General features: G+C 38.8%; 1 protein-coding gene and 1 pseudogene across 1 annotated transcript; both read left to right on the top strand.

Moving 5' to 3' along the window:
• The first annotated feature begins 3147 nt into the window (after positions 1-3147).
• LOC141829161 (agamous-like MADS-box protein AGL62) lies at positions 3148-3641 on the top strand (annotated as a pseudogene).
• A 9849-nt stretch (positions 3642-13490) lies between these two features.
• LOC141829158 (uncharacterized) lies at positions 13491-14603 on the top strand. The gene is made up of 3 exons (XM_074716573.1): positions 13491-13565; positions 13701-13836; positions 14452-14603. Exons 1-3 carry the CDS (start codon positions 13491-13493, stop codon positions 14601-14603), a joined length of 363 nt encoding a protein of 120 aa, XP_074572674.1.
• Positions 14604-21322: the final 6719 nt, after the last annotated feature.

The following is a 21322-nucleotide window of genomic DNA, read 5'->3' as shown; positions in this document are numbered from 1 at the left end:
TATAGGTGGAAGAGCTTTCATTCTTATTAATTTTTGGCCGAATAGCCATTACACTGAGCTTAAACAGTCCATCAGTTACATAGCCCTTTCCTACAAACACTCCATTCTTGGATAGAACAACTCTATCCGACTCACATACAATGCGAAAACCATGCTTGCTTAAAAGTGATCCGGAGACCAGATTCTTCCGAACCTCCGGAACATACAACACATTGTTCAGAGTGAGCTCCTTGCCCGAGGTCATCTTCAGCACCACTTTTCCTTGGCCCATTACGTCCGAGGTTGCTGAGTTCCCCATGTACAGCTTCTCCCCTTTGACTTCTTCAAAGTTGTGGAGCAGCTCCTTGTTGCAGCAGACATGTCTGGTAGCACCAGTGTCCATCCACCATTGTCGAGGGTTTGAACATACCAAGTTCAGCTCGGTGATCACAGCACAGAGGTCGTCCACCTCTAGTCCCTCGTTCAGGTTGGCCTCCTGCTTCTTCTTCGGCTTTCTGCACTCCGAAGATTTGTGACCGACTCGGTCACAGTTGAAGCATTTCCCAGAGAACTTCTTCTTGGATACGCCTCCTCTGGGTCCAATTTTGGAAGACTTAGAATTCTTCCGTTTCGAGCTTTGACCGTGCTCGACCACGTTGGCTTTTTCAGTAGCCTGAGAGAACATCTTTCTCTCGGAACTTTTATTGTCTTCCTCGATTCGGAGTCGGACAATAAGGTCCTCCACATTCATCTCCTTTCGCTTATGCTTCAGGTAATTCTTGAAGTCCTTCCAGCTGGGAGGGAGTTTCTCTATGATCGCTGCCACCTGGAAGGTCTCACTTAGCACCATGTCTTCCGAGTGGATCTCATGCAGGATCACCTGAAGCTCCTGGACTTGGCTGATTACAGTCTTAGAGTCAACCATCTTGTAGTCCAGGAATCGGCCCACAATGAATTTCTTAGCCCCTGCATCCTCCAGCTCCTTAGCCGTTCTCTTCATGCTATACACAACATATAGCGAGTCGGCAAGGCTATTGAGGATGTAGTTTCTGCATAGAAACTCAGAATGATTCCAAGCTTCTACTACAGTTGCATCCTCAACATGCTCGGGAGGTTCCTCAGTCAAGAATCGAGCCAGATTCAGCGTGGTCAGATAGAAAAGCATCTTCTGTTGCCAACGCTTGAAGTTCAACCCAGTGAACTTCTCTGGTCTTTCCCCATGAGCGATTGGAACATTACCAATCGGGGCGGAGGGGGCCGTCACAGGTTGAGTCTGTTGCACCTCAATTTTTTCTGTGGCCATGTCAACAGAACACGAATCTGTTTTAAGATTGTTGGACAATCTTTGCCGGAGAGATTAATATTTTACTGAATTACAATACAATTCAACTTATCTGTAGAGATGGCTTGAACTGATAATTTCAAGCTGCCAGCAGGGACTGGTGTTTTTCTGGTGTTTTCTTGAGCAGAGATCCGAGTCGGCTAAGTCACCGAGTGCCGAGTCACGAGTGGCCGAGAGCCGAGAGTCGAGTCGGCCGAGTTGTCGAGTGCTGAGTCGGCCGAGTCGCCGAGTGGCCGAGTGGCCGAGAGCCGAGTCGCCGAGAGTCATGATGTCGAGGCCTGCGTTCAACGCAGTTTCCTTAAAACAGATTCGTCCCCTCCGGCGGTGCTTAGAGGTCACGACGGACGTCTGTTTCCCAGGATACAACGACAGAACCGCGCTAACCACCAAGCACAGGCAGATCGCGGCGAACTGAGATAGTACCCGAATGCTATCACGACAGAGAGGAAAGAAAGAGGGGACTATAGGTGGATTTCCTTTGAATTGAGTTCCTTTGCTTAAGACTAGGAGTCTTATATAGGTTCTCTCATCTAGACGTTACATTCATGCTAGACGTTACTTTTATGCCATTAATGCTCATACGTTTATGCATTCTATACGTTTATGCATCAAATTGCATCAACGTTCATGCAACATTAAATTGCATAAAAATATTTTCAAGTGGCAAAATGTTGGTTCATTCGCTTGGACAAATTTTGTCCTGACCGGTCCGACATTCGATGTGTGCAGGTCGCACTCGCACACAAGTTGCCTTGCGGGTAGTGCAATCCGGGCCCTGGATTTGCACCCCCCTGCACACCCATGCGTGAGAGAGAGCCTCTTCTCATGCTTTTGTTCACAACATCAATGTTTGTGACATAATATAAACCAACAACTATGCCTTGAAACTTCCAATGTGGGACTATATTCCCATTCACAAAGGAGTCTTCTCCTTCCACCACCTTTTATTTTCATTCAAATTTCCAACATTGACGAAACACACATTTCGTCGCCATTTTGTGACAAAATGCAGGTTTCATCGCTAAGTTATTAAATCTAGCCATCTTTACGATGAATTCTTGAATTCGTCGCTAAACGTGGCGATGAATCACTTTTTCGTCGCAATTTTATCGACGAATAATGTTCGTCGCCAATTTGGTGACGAATGCGTTTATTCATCGCCAAAATTACGATGAATCCATTTATTCGTCGCTAAATTACGACGAATTTGGCAACAAAAATTTGTTCATCCCAAATTGGCAACTAAACTTTTTTCGACATAAATTTCATTGTAAATTTATGACAAATGCGCTCGTCCCTAATTTGTGACGAAAATATTTCGTTGTAAAATTTTATTACAAATGCGCTGTATTTTTGTAGTATTGGTATGAGATAATAATTTTATCACGCAAAAATTAAACATATGGACTACTAGAAAAAGTTGATTAACTAGTCACTCGTTAAAAGTTCCGTGCTACTTTGGAAGACACTAATTTATATATTTGCAGCTTAATAGAAGTTAATTAGTAGATTCACAGCATAAAAATAAGGGGGCGTTTGGTTTGATCATTTTTTGTTTTTATTTTCTTATTTTTTAGAAATTATTGTTTGTTTTGTGTTTTCCAATCTCATTCTCTGGAAAATGAGAAGTTATTTTCTAAAAAAATAGAAAATGATAAAATATCATTTTATGTGGAGAATGGAAAATGCGGCCGACAATTAGAAAACACGAAAACACACTACGCTGCATGCCCAACTCCAAATTTCTCCCCGACAAACCTCATCGCTCCTTTTCGATTTTCCCGCAAGCAAGCCGATGTCGCAGCAGAGGCTGTCAAAGGATCGCGATGAAGGCAAACGAGCTCTCCGTCCTCGCCTTCTCCCCCAATGGAAAGCCCTTCTCCTTCGCCCACCCCTCCGTCGACTCCATGCTCGCCCACTTCCTCTCCGCCTCGCCTGCTCCCCCTCGGCACCACCCCCTCACCGGGGCCCTAGTTCGGGCGCTCGATCGGTAGGAGTTGCAGCTCGCGGAGCGGCTCGAGGCGGAGAGGAGGAGGAAGGCGGCGCTTGAGGCGGCGATTTTTCGACCGTGGGGCTCGGTGGCTGACCTGCTGGATGCCGACGTCGAGGCGCTCGGGTTGCCTAAGCTTGGCCTGCTGCAGAGCATGCTGGAGCGGGTGCAAGCGGAGGCGACGGGCAGGGCAGGAGCAACTAGCCGTCGAGGCTTTGCAACCATCGAGCGTGGCGATCAACGCAGCTGCCTTTCTTGCCGCCGCCCGCCACGGTGGCGGCTCCAAATTTGTTGGATTTTGGATGTGCACCTCAAGGCTATGGCTTCTAGTGTTGTATCACTTAATCTCGGTTGTGTTTTGTAATAATTTGATAGTTTCTACAATCCAAAGTCACTTGTAGTTTTTTTAAAATAATTCAAAGTGTTCGAATTTCGCTTAATTAATACTAAAGATAGATGACTCTTGGTTCGTCATCAAATAAATTAGGAGCATTGAGATGAATTAGCATGATGAAATGGAAGTTAATGGCACGGGGCAAGAGTTGGTCGTAGATAATCCACTTTCTCAAAGACACAAAGAAGCATTAGAAACACTACTCTTCTGATGCATAATTTTAGTTGCATGTTATGCGGTGCATAAATTCATATGTCGACATTATGCAATGGAAGATATTTTTTTATATTGCATATTAGAATGATAGATTTGGCCTGATTTTTCCTTTTTCATGAATAAGATGGTTTTTTTATTAAAAAATATTATTTTATTTATAATTTTGCATATTAACAAACCAAACGTATTTTTTAAATTTTTTTCTAGAAAATAAAAAATAATATATCATACCAAACACATTTTATATTTTCTAAAAACTAGATCAGAAAATAAAAAAAATAGAAAAATAGAAAATAGAAAAAAAATTTTCAAACCAAATGCCCCCTAATATTTTCTAGAAAGGGATAATTTCATTTTAGGTCATATATTTATGAAAATATATAAAAACAACAACTTAAATAAACTAAATCACCACAAATGCAAAATTTTAATATCGTTTTCAGATGTTGGTACAGAACTTAATGAAATGACCTGAACATGAAATCCGAAGTCTTTCTCATTGAAAAAAAGGTTGACCATGATAATAAAATTTAATAATTTTTCTATGTTATTATTATCGACTATTTTATTAGTATTATTATGATTACGGAAGTTAATGGAAAGGATCTTTTTATGTATGATCAATCATCTTCCTTCATTGACGGCAGCACCGACGCTTACGAAATCGAATGAGCGTACGCGTTCAAGTTGCGATTTTGATTTGGATTTTGAAGGAAAAGATCCATGGAGATGATGGCGATCAATAGCAGCCTGACCACAAGCATCAGCGCTAGCAAGGGAGGAGGAGAACTAGAGGAGGAGGAAGAGCAGCCGCCGGGATCACATATTGGCTTGCGGAGCAGCCGGCGATCGTCGGGTTCCGGTGGAGCCACGCCCACTCCCTCGGGTCCACCTGGTCCTTCCTCATAGAGTTCCTAATCCTCTACACCCTCATCGCCGCTTCCCTCAACCTCCTCCTCCCGCCTCCTCCACTTCCACCAACCCCTCCCTCTCGGCCCCCTCCTCGTCCAAAAATTAGGGCCCTATCAATTTGTGACCCTTGGGTAGTCGCCCTGGTTGCCTTGACCTAGGGCCAATCCTGCAAAATGATATTGAATTTTAAAAATCTATACTATAGTATTTTGATTTTTCAAATCCAGTAATACAATAACGTTGAACTTTGAAAATCAATATTAAAATAGTGTTTAGAACCTTCAAAATCAATACTATAATATTTTAAATTTTCAAACCCAACAACACGGTAATATTGGACTTTGAAAACCAATACCAAAATAGTATTGAACTTTTAAAATAAATACCATAATGTTTTGATTTCTTGAACCTTGCAACATAATTTTTTCAAACCCAACAACACGGTAATATTGGACTTTGAAAACCAATACCAAAATAGTATTGAACTTTTAAAATAAATACCATAATGTTTTGATTTCTTGAACCTTGCAACATAATTATGTTGAACTTTGAAAACGAATATCAAAATGGTGTCGAACCTTTAAAACTAATATCACAGTGTTCTGTCCAGCAACACAATGATGTTGAATTTTTAAAATCAACATCAAAGTAGTGTTGAACTTTCAAAATCAGTATCACAGTATTCTGATTTCTTGAACCCAGTAACATAGGGGTGTTAAACTTTGAAAATCAACACCAAAGTGATGTTGGACCTTTAAAACTAACACCCTAGTATTCTGATTGCTCGAACCCAGCAATATAGTGGTGTTGAACTTTGAAAATCAATACCGAAGTGTTATTGAACCTTCAAAATCAACACCACATAATTTTGATTTCTCAAACCATAGTATTCTGAATCCAATCCAATACTACGAGGTTTTTGCATTGCCTCTGAGTCTCATTATACCCTAAAGCCCTAGCTTCATTGTATTATATGCATAGAGTTTGTTTACAAAAATTCAACATGTGTGTCAATAGATAAAGAACTATAATTTTATATAGGAGGCTCAGAATTATAATTGCACATCATCTATGCCTTCTCTACACTCCCCTCTTCCACTCTAGGTCGATCAATAAGTTTCGATCAAAATTTATTAATGACCTTATTCAGCTCTAATTGATCTCAATCCAAGTCTAGTAAGTTTCTATATTGCACCTAAGTCTCATCATGTCCTAAAATCTCATATTCATGACCTTCTTATCTGTGCAGAGCTTGTTTACAAAAATTCAACCTGTATATCAATTAACATAGAAGCATAACTTTATATAAGAGACTCAGAAGTAGTGTTGTATATCATCTCTAGATTCTCTGTACTCCCCTCTTCCACTTAATATCTAGGTTTTAATATTCCAAATCCTCTAGGTATTAATGAGTTTCAGCTAAAACTTATTGATGATCTTAGCTCTGATTGGATCCAATCTAAAATTGAGAGGTTTCTGCATTGCCCCTGAGTCCCACCATGCCTTAAAGCCTTAGTTTCATGGCCTTCTAATTTGTGAAGAGTTTGTTTGTAAAAATTCAACTTGTACATTAATTGACACAAAATCATAACTTCATGTAGAAGGTTCAGAAATAGGATGCACATCGTCTCTAGATTCTTTACACTTCTCTCTTCCACTCTATGTCCAAGTTTTAATATTTCAAATCTTTTAAGTCCATCAATAAGTATCAGTTAAAATCCATTGATAACCTTATCCATTTTTGATTAGACTCAATCCAAGTCTAATAAATTTCTATATTGCCCTTGAGTCCTATCATGTCCTAAAGCCTCAGTTCCATAATTTTCTTATCTGAGTAGAGCTTATTTACAAAAACTCAGTCATGTATCAATTGACACGGAACCATAACTTAATGCAGGAGGCTCAAAATTTAGGTTACACATCATTTATATCTTATCTACACTCCCTTCTTCCACTCCATAAGAAGTTATGTACTTTGGTATCGTCAAACATCACTCGTAACAGGGTGGACTATAAAGGCAATCACTAGGTATGTAACAAATTATGTGGAGGGATGTAAGTGATGTAGATGAGATCTATCCCTCTCATATAACAGGAGTAATATCTTGCGGCCTCTTGATAGAGTAGGACCACGAAATGCATGGTCATGCTCAAATGAGTCAATATGAGATATTGAGCTCATTTGCTTAAGTGAGTCTACTTGAGAATCAAAAAACACAAAGATTGATAAGAGGATGACACGGTCTATGCCTCATTGATCAATCTAGATATCGAGGATAAAAGGACATGGTCATACATTATCATAGTCACGAAGGTTATGTCGGATCTTAATATTCTTGTCACTTGGGTAGCAATGATGCATTACTAGATGCCGCTCATTACTTATGTTTCTAAAATGGATTTTAGAGACATTGTCAACGTTACGAGAACATATTAGGTCACACACAAATAACACTTTATTTGAAGATGAGTTCATTTTAGTTTGACTAAAGAAATAATTAAGCTCATGGATAGCCTAGACTTGAGTTAGACTCAAGTTGGTTGAATTTGAGTTAGACTCAAATTAAACCAAGTTGAATTTTGATTCATCATACATGATTAATGTAGATTAATCATGCAATGAATTAAGAAGAAGAAGTTACATGCATGGAAGTTATCATGCATGATTAACAGGATTAATCATGCATTGATGAAAGAATACCAAAAGCCTAAAAACCTTTGGTATTCATGGCATGAGTATAAAAGAGTTTTTCTTGTAAAAACTCAATGATGGTTCATTTTTCTTCCCCTTCTTCTTCTTGGTCGAGCTCTTCAAGTAAGGTTGCTAGCACAACGAAGTTTCTCCCTAAAGGTGAGTGTTAGTGTATATACGCATAGAGGCACAGACACTTGAACGTGCTAGAGATCCAAAAACTTTTGGACGAGCATGATAAGCGAAGGGCACGCATCAAAGGATTTCATAGATCTAAACTTGTACGAATTTTTCACATGGATCGCTCGAGGGATCCTATTTTCCACTGTAAAATTTTGTTTTATCGCATAGGATTCCCAACACCAATTGGGATAGTGGTCATAACTTTATGTAGGAGGTTCAGAAGTAATATTGCACATCATTTCTAGATTCTCTATACTCCCCTCTTCCACTTCATACCCAAGTTTCAATATTCTAGATCCTTTATTTTTATCAATGAGTTTCAGCCAAAATTCATTAATAACCTTAGCCAACTTTGATTGGAATCAATCCAAGTCTAGGAGGTTTTTGCATTGTCCTTGAATCCTATTATATCCTAAAGCCTTAGCTTCATAACTTTTTTATCTGTGTAGAATTTGTTTACAAAAATCCAATCTGTGTGCTAATTGATACATATCCATAACTTCATGTAAGATTCTAATTTTCAAAGTTCAGCATCAATGTGTTACTGGGTTTGAGAAATCAAAATGTTGTTGTATTGATTCTAAAAGTTCAACAACACTTTGCTACTAATTTTCAAAACTCAAAACTAATGTGTTGCTGCATTTAAGAAATCAAAATACTATAGTATTGATTTGGAATGTGTAGGATCACTTTGATACTGATTTTCAAAGTTCAACATCACTATGTCATTGGATTTGAAAATTTAGAATAATATGATAATTTTGAAGGTTCAGTACCACTTTGGTGTTGATTTTGAAGTTCAGTACCATTGTATTGTTAGGTTCAAGAAATCAGAATACTCTCATGCTAATTTTGAAAGTTCAATATCACTTTGGTTTTAATTTTTAAAATTCAATATCAATATATTGTTGGGTTCGAGAAATCCAAATATTGTGGGGTTGGTTTTAAAGGTTCAACACTACTTTAATGTTGATTTTTAAAATTCAAGCCTAATGTATTGCAGGATTCGAGAAATAAAAATATTATAGTATTGATTTTGAAGATCCAATACTACTTTTATAGCTCAGATGCTTGGGAAAATGAATTGGTGTTATAATTGTTGATGGGAGGAATAGTATTGAAATTAGATGCATCTTATGGTAAAAAAATAAAGTATGGTGCGCCTTTTAGAATTTCAAAACTTAGGTTGCATCCTTAGGGAAAACACAGAAATATTTATGAATAAGATATATATTGAAGCGCCGCGATTTTGAGGTTTGGCCGCGCGATTTGGGAGAGGCGGGATTTTGTAGGGTTTCCTTCGTTTCGCCGGCCACCGTGGACAATGCGTGGACGATGCACAGTGAAACTTCTCGCCACGTCAGATGTCGCGGACGGCTCGCGGAAATGAGTTGCGCAGTATATCATTTCTGTATATATATATATATATATATATATATATATATATATATATATATATATATATATATATATATATATATATATATATATAGAGAGAAATGTTCACCTGGGCGACTTATGCTGGGCGACGCTTGGGCGCCGCTGATCTGGCAGCCACGTCGCTGGGAACGCCGCGCGCGTGGAAGGAAAATGCCGCTTCCCTTCGATTCCAAACCAATTGCTGCGATTCAAAACCCTAACCCACTGCCGCGTGATCCTGCTCTCTTCTCCTCGCCTCCTCTTCTCGCGATTCCGCTTCTGCTCTCCTCCTATTCTCGCGGCGCCGTCGCCTCTCCGTCTCGCTGTGTTTGGCCCGTCCCCTGCTCAGGTGTCGGGAAGTCAGACATCGTCGCCCAAAAGATCGCTGAGACCATTGCATCCCTCGGATTTGCCAGTGCCGCCTGCCTATCCCCCGTTGACGCCCTCCACGGAGACCTCGGCGGCGTCTTCCCTGGTGACCTCCTCATTCTCATTTCCACGTTCGGCGCCTCAGAGGAGCTTCTCGCCCTTGCCCCCTGCGCCCGCGCAAAGGGCGCGCGTCTCCTTTCCCTCACCTCCGCCGGCGTGGACTCTGCCCCTCCAGCGCACCTTCCCCTCCAGCGCGAGCTCTGCCCCTTCGGCCTTGCTCCAGTCACCTCGGCATCGATATAGATGGTGTTTGGGACACTGTTGTCGCTGCCCTAATGGCTGCCAGGCGTCTCACCAAGGAGCAGTATGCTAGGAAAAGATTGGGAAAAGCCACCCAGCTGGAAAGATGAAAATCAGTTTTTTGTTGGAAAAGCCTGCAAATCTTCAAGGTAGACTCCCATCTTAGAAGTGATGCTCTTTATTAATCTATGCTACTCGTTCTGAATCAGGTCAATCCCCATACTCATCAGCTGAATCTATGTGACTTCGGTAGCGCAAAAGTCTTGGTAATTGTTTCATGGCTATAATTGTACTGCAGATTCTCCATATTTCAGTAACTTGAACACTGATTTATCATGCACTCCTCATAGGTGAAAGGGGAACCAAACATATCATACATCTGTTTTCGGTACTACAGAGCTCCAGAGCTTATTTTTGGGGCAACTGAGTATACTACAGCAATTGACATCTGGTCTGCTGGTTGTGTTCTTGCTGAACTATTGCTAGGACAGGTATTTATGATAGTATTCATATGAATATTACATAACTTGTCATTCTAGTTTCTCCTTGTTTGTACAATTATTAAATGAATTGATTTATCATCCAAACAGCCTATATTCCCTGGTGAAAACGGAGTTGACCAGTTGGCTGAAATAATTAAGGTGCATAATTAGTTTCTGTACTAGGGTATGGTTTACTGCTCAAGTAGCTTCGACTCTAGGACACAACTTTCAATTGCAAAGACTGAATTGAAAGAGGCATATCAAAAATTCTCATCCCTTGAACTTGAAGAGAAAAGCAATTGCTGTGAGGAATTGGAGGCAGCATGTCTCTAATTGCAGCTTCAAATCGAAAGGTGTGAACAATTTTCCAGTTTTGAGTTTTGTTCTAGATAGTCTTGTAACTAATTAACCTTCTAAAATTTTTGATAATGTGGAAGTGTTGCATCCAACGAAGCTCCAAAGTATGTTCTGCAACAAGAAGAAAAGCAAATCCAGGCGGTAAGGATAATGGATCAAGGTTTGATAATTACTCGAATTGTTTTTCAGCTACTTATTACACTATGATCATGCTGCTGCTGCTCTGAAAAGCTTGCGGTTTGCCAGGAAACGATTGTAAACCTGGGGAAACAGTTGAAAGCATTGGCATCACCACAAGATGCACCTTTATTCAACAAGGTCATATCCACTCCTGCCACTGCAAATTGCAAACGCCGACTTCAGTTAGTTGATCATATGAGAGAAGAGGATCAGGTAACACTGCAATCTCCAAACACAAAGGAAATCATACACATTGAACCACCAAAACACCCAACAGCTGCAGCTTCTAAGAACCAACACTCGCATGAAGGTTCAGCAAAAAGTATCATGAATCTGTCACCAGTGAAGTCACCAAGTAGCAATAATGCTGAAAGCCTTATTATTCTACCAAAGAAACAAAAAGGAGGGGGTATGTTCCTTAGGAAGCTTCTGTTGTGATGACAGAGAGAATGGCAAGAACCTCGATGCTGTGATTTAGCTCACAAATAACAGAAAGTAGTTTTGGCTGCAAGTGCTGCTTTTGAAGATGGTAATTTGAAGATGGTAATAAGAGAAGGAACTAGGTGAGGTGTTTGTAGGTAGAATTGGTGGCTCCTTTCTTTCTAGTTTGGTCGGTGTCGTGTAATGCTATATGTAATTTCCATTTTGGTGCAACTCTAATAATATTATGTTGAATAAGAGTGAAATCTTAGATGCTTGATGATGATAGTGTAGCTTATCAGTTGTTGAACTTAAAAACCATGCTCAGGCTCATTTTCCCATTAATTGTGTTGAATCTGATTGCCGAAGAAAAGGACCTAAATATCTGAAGAACTTCAGTTGAAGCAATGGTCCCTAATTTTCATCATAAAGCTGAGATTTTGATTTTTTTTTTATAGAAAAAATGGAAGATTAAACTCATGATTATAATGATGATGACCACTCATATTATCTCATTTATTTGGGATTTTTAGGTGTCTTCACACCTCATTGGTAAAATTATTTCTAATGTCAAATATAAATAATTATTTCAGAATCACTCTCTTTAATATTCATGATGTCAAGTGCTCAAATCAGATAAAACTAACAATCTGCATGGAGCTCTTGTGATCTCAAATCAGTAGTGTTTTCCAGCTATACCGATGAGTTTCCATCAAGACATTTACGAAATCATCATCACTGCAAACTTTATCGAACCTAAACTGTTGCTCTCAAGTCATCTGCCACATCCAAAAGTACTTACTCTATCTACAATATGGGCTTCATATCTAAAAGCTATAAATGGAAACTTCAATTGCGGAACATTTTTATATACAAAATGGATCATCAAAGATGATTTTTTCTTATTTCCACAATAGTATTACACCAGCATTCGCAGCAAATTAAGATCACAAGCCTACTAAAACCAACCCATGCAAGGTGATGTTACCAATCACAATATTGCGGGCATCAAAACAGGTAAGAATTGTACGACAGAATGGGGCGATTCCATCCTCTCCATTGTCTCGACAGCCATAGCTTTTGGGTTGATTGATCTCGGGGTCCTGTTTCAGAACTTTTTTAATCAGCATTGTAAAGCAACACATCAGAACAGTCGTCGATAAAAGAAGATAATATCCATATAAGCAGCTAAAGGGATAATAATTCAGAAACTTGAGAAAAACATCATGAAATATTGAACATTAGAGAACAGAAAATACCTGTTGCACATCTCACCAACTGTGAGGTTGAAGATGGTTGCACCATACTCCTTGAGCATGGTGCAAGCAAACAACCACATCCTTTGCTTGTTAACTCTATTAGCTGATCCATTATCACATCTTGTTCCTTGCACAATGGAAGATCTTCTTTCTTCTTCATCACATCCTTCGCCTGCATATGAATGGAAGACAGATTCAAAATTGGTTTTAAGTGTGATCGAAATGTGCCTCAGCAACTCAAGTGTCGAAGTTCCTAGTTACTTGAAACTGTTGAAGTATCATGCGAAAACTTATCATGCAGCCATAGATGCATGTGACTGAAATGCTTTTTTAGCTCCATTTCTTGGTAGTCGACACTGTTTTTAACGTATCATATGTATATGTTGATTTTTTTTTTATTTTGATCATTACGCTATTATAAGCAATAGTTAATCGCTGATGTTTAATTTTAAAAAAAAAAGTTAAAAGTGTAAAATACGTTATATAATTTTTTTAATCATAACTAAGTTCTCGAATAGTTATAAATAATCACTATTAAATACTTAAATATTAGCCATCTATAAAATAATTTATCGAGTATAAAGATAAAAATAAACAAGAATAAAAATTATTAATTTGAGAATTTAGCAGCAATACATCAGGATTGGTGGAGCTTCATTTGTTTAGAATTAATTAAAAACATTAAATTAATTAATTAGAAAATTATTAGAAACAGAAGCAATATTTATTAAACAAATTTCATTTCATTTTATTTCATCTCATTCGAGTCTTTCGATAAACCTTTCACCATCTTCTTTTCTTCATGGAGTCTTCCACCTCGATGAGCAACACCGCTATTGACGATGTTCTGTCAATGGAGGTTTTCAGGTGGAAGCTAATACAAACAGCTATGTCCTTAGTATGGAGGCGGAACTAGCTAAAGTCTATTTTTGAAAAACATGTGAATCAGTTGCTAAAGTTGAAGGTAATCAGACCCTCTAAAGCAAACATCGGATGATGGCCATGATAGTCCAGTCCGGAAGATCAGTTGATCCAGAAACTGGCAAAGAGATTAAGAGGAAGAAAAGAATGGTATTCAACTACCATACCCTTAATGACAACACTTTTAAAGACCAATATAGTCTGCCGGGGATAAACACCATTATTAAAAAGGTTAGCAACTCCAAAATTTATTCCAAATTTGATTTGAAATTGGGTTTCCACCAGATTGCAATGGACTCGGAATCTGTGGAGTGGACAGCATTCATTTGTCCACAAGGACTTTTTGAATGGCTGGTCATGCCGTTCGGATTGAAGAATGCGCCAGCTGTCTTCCAGCGAAAGATAGATCACGTGTTCAAAGGTACAGATGATTTATCGCAGTTTATATTGATGATATGCTAGTATTCTCTCAATCTGAGTCAGAACATATTATACATCTTGAGATTATGCTTAATTTATGTCAAGAACATGGACTAGTATTATCTCCAACAAAATGTAAACTTGTTGTACCAAGGATTGAATTCTTAGGAGCTGAGATAGGAGAACGAAGACTTAGATCCAACCTCATATAATTAAGAAAATTACTGAGGTTAAAGATAATCAGTTCAGAGAAAAGAAAGGACTTAATTCATGGTAAGGCATATTAAACTATGCCAGAACATATATATCAAATCTAAGCTCAAAGTTAGGTCTCTTGTATGAGAAAACATCAGTTCATGGGGACAAAAGGATGAAAGTATCCGATTGGGAACTAGTGAGATAGATCAAAGAGCAAGTAAAAACCTTGCCTAACCTGGATATTCCACCGGAAGGGGCTTACATAATTCTAGAAACCGATGGCTCAATGACTGGATGGGGTGGGCTGGAAATGGAAAAAGAATAAATATAACCCTAGAAATACTGAAGGAAATATGCGCATACGCGCATGATAAATTTTCCACTGTGAAGTCAGTAATAGACACAATGTCATTTGTAGGACGTGGACCCACCACCCCAATTGATCTTGTGTTTTGCCTCCGGATGATTTCTCCTTCCATCCATGCTCAATATATCGGTCTGGACGACTTCAACACAACAATTCACGTTATGGAGATAACATATCGTCACAAAGAGTGCTTGAGGAAATGACTATATATCTCGAAGTAATACCTATCCACTCTGTAGATTCACTCCCCGACAACTCAAAGTAGCAACTGGATTTTCCATTCATTCATTAGTTTTTTATTTTTGTAGTTTGATTGTTTTAATTTGGTGTCCTTGATTAATGCTAACATAATATTGGATATGTATAAATATTAATGAGATTTCATGTACATTTTGTTTTTTTTTATTTCAATATGTTTAGTGATATAAACTGGGTTTAGGCTCTTCTTTTCGTAGTCATCTAATTGACAAATGATTGTCTAACCTAATAAATTATCTTGGAGGAAAAAATTCTAAATCGAAGTGAACGAAATTAGTTAAAACTTTTAATTGAAATAATAATTTCTTGGAATTTAACAATTGTTAATTAGATTGTTAAAACCCAACCAATGAATGAACCAACTAACGAATGAACTGAGAAATACACCATGAATCAAATAATGAATGAACTGAGAAATTACTTTCCGATCTACTATCATAGCTACTCTGCGTTTGCGTTAATGAGCGTAAACCTACAAAGTGGACAAGTATTGCTTCGAGTTAACCACTCCCTCAAGCACTCATTGTGAAATATGTGACGACACGACATCTCCAAAACATGAGTTGTTATGTCGAAGATGTTTAGACAGATTGAGCATGTGTCGGGCTCTTCTGCAATCTTCACTCGGAGCCGTTCCACCACTACTGCATCGAAAGTAGCTGCTTCCGCTTCAGCCACGCGAATTTTCGATATTCCTTTTTATTTCTCATCAAACGAATGGCATCTTCTTCTGGAAATCCCATTGCTATTACTCAAACAAGCATGAAACGTATGCTTGCATATTCGTCCATCGGTCAAATCGGATATGTAATTATTGGAATAATTGTTGGAGACTCAAATGATGGATATGCAAGCATGATAACTTATATGCTGTTCTATATCTCCATGAATCTAGGAACTTTTGCTTGCATTGTATTATTTGGTCTACGTACCGGAACTGATAACATTCGAGATTATGCAGGATTATACACGAAAGATCCTTTTTTGGCTCTCTCTTCAGCCCTATGTCTCTTATCCCTAGGGGGTCTTCCCCCACTAGCAGGTTTTTTCGGAAAACTCCATCTATTCTGGTGTGGATGGCAGGCAGGCCTATATTTCTTGGTTTCAATAGGACTCCTTACGAGCGTTGTTTCCATCTACTATTATCTAAAAGTAATCAAGTTATTAATGACTGGACGAAATCAAGAAATAACCCCTTACGTGCGAAATTATAAAAGATCTCCTTTAAGATCAAACAATTCCATCGAATTGAGTATGACTGTATGTGTGATAGCATCTACTATACCAGGAATATCAATGAACCCAATTCTTGCAATTGCTCAGGATACCCTCTTTTAGCTTCTAGGTCTATTTCTTAGTAGCTCGAATTTCACAGAACTTCGCATGACTATTAGCTTCATCAATCAAGCTTCATGATGCAAAAATAAGGGAGGAAAAAGAGCAAGAAACAAGAAAGAAAAGCAAGAATTTCATTTTGAGAAAAATTCAGAAAAAGCAGAAAATGCAGTTTTCCTTTTTCAGCGATTCTTACAATTTTTCTGGGACTGATATGAGCTCGAATTTCATGGAAATTTGCATGGATATTAGCGTTATCAATCAAGCTTCATGATGCAAAAAGAAGGGAGGAAAAAGAGCAAGAAACAAGAAAGAAAAGCAAGAATTTCATTTTGAGAAAAATTCAGAAAAACCAGAATTTCAGCTTTATTTTTCAGCTGGTTTAGCCAATTTTTCTGCTACTGCTCCGAATCTGAATTTCATGGAAATTTGCATGGCTATTAACCTTATCAATCAAGCTTCATTATGGAAAAAGAATGGAGAAAAAACAGCAAGAAACAAGAGAGAACAAGCCAAATTTCAGATTCAATTTCAGTAATTTTCAGATTTAAACGTGCCAATGATACATTGAATTTGCGGATTCGTGTGAACTGAATTTTGATGTCTGATGATTGGATGCTATTTCTTATCTCTTGTGAAATCTAAATGTGAAAGGATTGAGCTTGATTGGAAGGAAAATATGAAAATGACACATTTGGGAGGGTTGAAAAAGAAAAGAAAAGAAAAGAAGAGGAAGAATGTATCAAGGAATGGAACCTCAAGGATTTAGCTCAGAATTGCTTCATGAATCTGAAAAACACACTTAAAGAAATGGAATACAAGAGGAAGCCTTCAGAAAAGGGCAAGGGTTCATTGATGACATTTTACTATACCCATGTTTCTTACTTCCTTTACTCTATTTTCTTGAAATCCTTTTCTCTTGAAATTTTACTTCTAAATTCTTATTTCATCTATTTCATTTCATGATTCCTTTGTGTCTTGAATAAGCCTAGTATATGTGGATTCCAAATCATGAATGGTGGTGGAGAGTAGAAAACAAGCAAGCCTATGGAAATGCATGAAACCTAAGTTGCTTGAGTGAGCTCCATTCCCTTTTGATCATGAATTAGACTTTAGGATGAGAGCCACTGATCTATCTATTGAAAACAACCTCGTGAGATTCAGTGTGATGCATTTTTCTCAATTAGTCATGAAAGGTGAAACTTACTATGCGGTTAACCAAATACAAGGGTTAGTCCATGGACTTAAGTTTTTGAGACTTTACAAGCTTAGATAATTTTCTTTTAATTGTTTCTAATCATGATTGAGGATGATCTAGGGGGGTACGACCTTAGTTTATTTTATTGACTTGAGCGGGACGCTCAAGGGTAAGTGTGGGGGAATTTGATAAGCTAGGATTTTTTCGTATTTTGTTGATTCAATTTGGGTTCTTTCATGAAAATTAAATGCTTAATGGATATAATTTGATTGCATTTGTGGTATGTGGTATAATTGGATGATTGATCATAATTTATGTGATTTTAATGGTTAATTTGGTATTAATTGAATTTAACTCTTTGTAGGACTCAAGTGGAACCAAGATCAAGCCAAATTGGGACCAAATCCAACCAAAATTGACCCAAGTGATTGAACCAATCTCACGAATCAAGACTCAAGTGCGATTATAGTTGAACCCATGTGAATTAGAGCTGAACCGGAGCTAAATTGGGCTGAATCAGGGGCTAATTAGGCTGAACCATTGCTGAACCGGAGCTGAACCAAGGTGAACCAGCGCTGAACCGGCGCCGAACCCGGTTCAATTCAAATCGACAGAACCTAGCGAGCGAGGAATGCACAGTACAAAAATCGCGAACACTGTAGCGCCGTCTTCCTCCTCGCGTTTTTCCAGTTTTTCCATCGTCGCGCGCAGCCAGAACTTCAGTTCTTCTTCTTCCAAATCAATTTCCGGATTCCAGAAGGCTTCTACAACCTTAGATTGGTGATAATCGCGACCGGAATCGAGGGTGAGGGTCTCGCCAGAAGCTCGGTTCCGCCGCTGTGCTTCAGCTTGATTCTTCAAGTCAACCGAATTGGAGCAGTAAAGAACTTTAGGAGGGGTTCTCCAAGGGTTCTAGAGCGTTCCTGAGCATTATATTGCTAACGATTTGAAGGATTTTCGGCTGGATTCCTGAGTTCTGATTTCGGCTCTGTTCTTCGAGTTCTTGAGGGTTTCGGAGCTGCGCAGAGTGGAGCTGATTTCGTTCAAGCCAAGCTGAGATTGATAGGTGTTTCTCTGGGATTTCTGAGGATTTTCTCAGCTCTTGTGTGACGGCAAGAGGAGGATTGAGTTGGAAGGGAAGAACTGAAATCTGTTTATCTGATTTCTGATTTCCGTTTTTCTTGTTTCTTGTTTCTGTTAATTTTGTATCTGGAAATCTGTTTGATCAAATCTGTTTCAACAATTCTTGAATTGATTAGTCTAGATGTTGTTTTAGCAATGTTGTCTTCGTTTGATTAGGAATTTTCCTGAGCTAAGAATCTTAGGAATACTTGAATCTGAATTCTTAAGTTGCTGTTTTGTTTCATGGGTTTACTGTTACGTATCAGGTTCCTGTTTTTGTTAGTCCTTCGATTAGATTTGGTTTTTTTTGATTTGTTTTCTTGAATTGTGTTGCATTTATAGATTAGTTGATACTTTGGTTTAATAGTTTTAGCACTAGATTTGCAAACTTGCACTCTATTTCATTAAATGATTTTTCATTTTCATTTGCATTTCATTCCCAAAAATCCCCAAACCCCATTTTCATAGAAAACCCAAAAAGAACGACACCCAAGCTCAATTCACGTAATTTTCTACTAGTCCTTGGAAAAACACGACTCGAGGCCCCTATACTTCATCTATTTGCATTTATTATGGGTTTTCGATAAAATTTATAAATTCTAATTTGAAGCCCTATCGTGACACCTAATCTAGGGTTTTTCAACCATTCTGACTCATATAAAATTGAAATAGACTAGACGTATATTCTTTGGCATTGTCACTTCGTAAAGTACGAATGGACATATTGAACTGAGTTTTAATTTCCGCATAAAAAACACAAAATAGAGAAAATAACTCAGAACGATTTTTCATTAAATATAACCAAGTTACACGAGAATGATCATCCACAAAAGTGACAAAATACCTAAAACCAGGTTTAGACAGAATAGGACAAGGACCCCAAATATCAAAATGAACTAACTCAAAAGGACTAATGGCACGTTTATTTATCCTTGGACTTGAACTAAGACGGTGATGTTTTGCAAACTGACATGACTCACAATTTAATGAAGACACGCTACTATATTGTGGACAGAGTTTCTTGAGCAATGGAAGAGATGGATGTCCTAACCTACAATGAGCGTCAAAAGGAGAATTCACACCTGAACAAACGAGAGATTTTAGGACAGATGAATCGAGAATGTAGAGACCTCTATTTTCATGTCCTTTACCAATAATTTTTTTCATCAAAAAATCCTGAAATAAACAATGATCGGGAAAGAATGTGATGCAACAGTTAAGATTGGGAGTTAATTGACTAACAGAGAGCAAATTAAAGGATAAATTAGGTAAATGTTAAGGAAAGCAAAGGAGTGGGATTGACAGTGTCAGACCCACGAACGCAAGATGAAGACCCATCAGCTAAGGTAACAATAGGAGTGTTGAATTTATGTGTGAAAGTAGAAAAGAGATTAGAATTACCTATCATATGATCCGTGGTACCAGAATCAATGACCCACTGAGAGGATGAGGAAAGAAGGCATGTATTGTGGTTACCTGAATCAGCAATAGCAGTGATAGAGGAAGATGAAGACTTAAATGATTCTTGATATTGAGAGAACTTGGCAAATTCTTCTGCAGAGACAAGCACCTTATCCATCACGATAGAATGAAGTCCAAAGATATGCAACTCCAAAACACCGAACTTGGTGTTGTTGTGAGACGAAGAACTAGAATGTTTCAAATTTCAAGAAAATATCTGTATCTAGGTTCTGTATAGGTTTCTGGACTCCTAAATATTGTGGATCCCCAAATTTGAAGAAAAATTCCAAAGAATAAGCTCCTAGCAAGCAATCCCCGCAGCAGTCGTCGCCGCCGCTATCGTCTCTCTTGCAGCAGAGTACAGCAGAGCACAGTAGAGCACAACAAAATAGAAAACGGAGTTGAACTTGCGATCGGGAAGCAAAGAGGGCCACGATCGCGAGCAGGGAAGCTAGGGTTCTACCTTTCCTCCGGCGAACGCACGAGTAGCAAAGACAAGCGGCTTCTGTGCATTCGCGAGAAACCACAGGATGCGTCGCGGCAAATGGCTTCGCGACGGGTTGTCGGCAGCAACGATCGCGAGTGATCGACAGCAATCGCGTGGGAAACAAGGGCAACGATCACGAGCACAGTAGGGGTGATCGCGAGCGTAAGGCAGAGGGCGACGTGCAGTGGGAGAAGGCGGCTAGGGTTAGGGCAGAAGTGGCGGCGTTCTTGATTGTGTCTTCTCTTGCTGTGACTGAAGGAAGGCCGGCGGCGTCCTTATGTTGTGACCGAAGGAAGGCCGGCGGCATTCGTGAGAACCAGAGGACGGTGTTGGTGGCGAGCGGCGAGATCGGCGTCGCGAGAAACAGAAAGAAGAAATCACGATTTTATGGAATCGCGATTCTTAAAACCTCGCAGACGAAACTCCTCCTTGCGCTCTCTTTCTCTCCCACGAAATCCGGTGGAATCGGGAAGGTCGGCGGCGTGTCGTGAGCAGAGGAAAAAAAAGGAAGAAGAGGAAGAAGATAACAGCGGCAAGGGGGTTCTCCTGTTCCTCACGCGAGCGCGGCGCCCGCCCCTCTCGCAAGGGAAAAGGAGAAAAAATAAAACCCTAATTTCTTAGCTCTGATACCATGTTATCAAAGTAAAGGAAAACATATTTCATTAAGAGATACAAGTCCCTATTTATATAGGAGTTTTATGGACCTATTCTATGAGATTTATTCTAATAAATATAACCAATAATATTGTATATTTGTCGGAGGAAATGTAATATCTCAAAAAGCAAGAAGCAATCAATGATGTCTAGATCAAGCACAAGGTAGAATATGGGTTATGACAACCACAACTAGTGAAATAGTTTGGTTGAAGACTCTAGTTGAAGAGTTGAAATCTATGGTCATGCCTCTTATCAATTATATTGTGATAACCAATCGACTATCCACATTGCTTCAAATCCCATCTTTCATGAGTGAATCAAATACATCAAAGTCAATTGTCACTTTATGTGCCAAAAGAACCATAGTAACTCCTATATATGCTCAAAGTCATGAGCATTTTACT

The sequence above is a fragment of the Curcuma longa genome, chromosome 5 (genome assembly GCF_044706935.1).
Source record: "Curcuma longa cultivar G26 ecotype Majalengka, Jawa Barat chromosome 5, ITB_CL_G26_1.1, whole genome shotgun sequence".
NCBI lineage: Eukaryota > Viridiplantae > Streptophyta > Magnoliopsida > Zingiberales > Zingiberaceae > Curcuma > Curcuma longa.
This window is presented reverse-complemented; position numbering and strand designations above follow the sequence as displayed.

Bases quoted from the DNA above. Each gene is read 5' to 3' on its own strand.
- LOC141829158 (XM_074716573.1), top strand. From the start codon at position 13,491: ATGGCCATGATAGTCCAGTCCGGAAGATCAGTTGATCCAGAAACTGGC. The intron at 13,566-13,700 runs GTATTCAACTAC...GGTTTCCACCAG, and splicing joins TTAAGAGGAAGAAAAGAATG to ATTGCAATGGACTCGGAATC. The intron at 13,837-14,451 runs GTACAGATGATT...TGTCATTTGTAG, and splicing joins GATAGATCACGTGTTCAAAG to GACGTGGACCCACCACCCCA.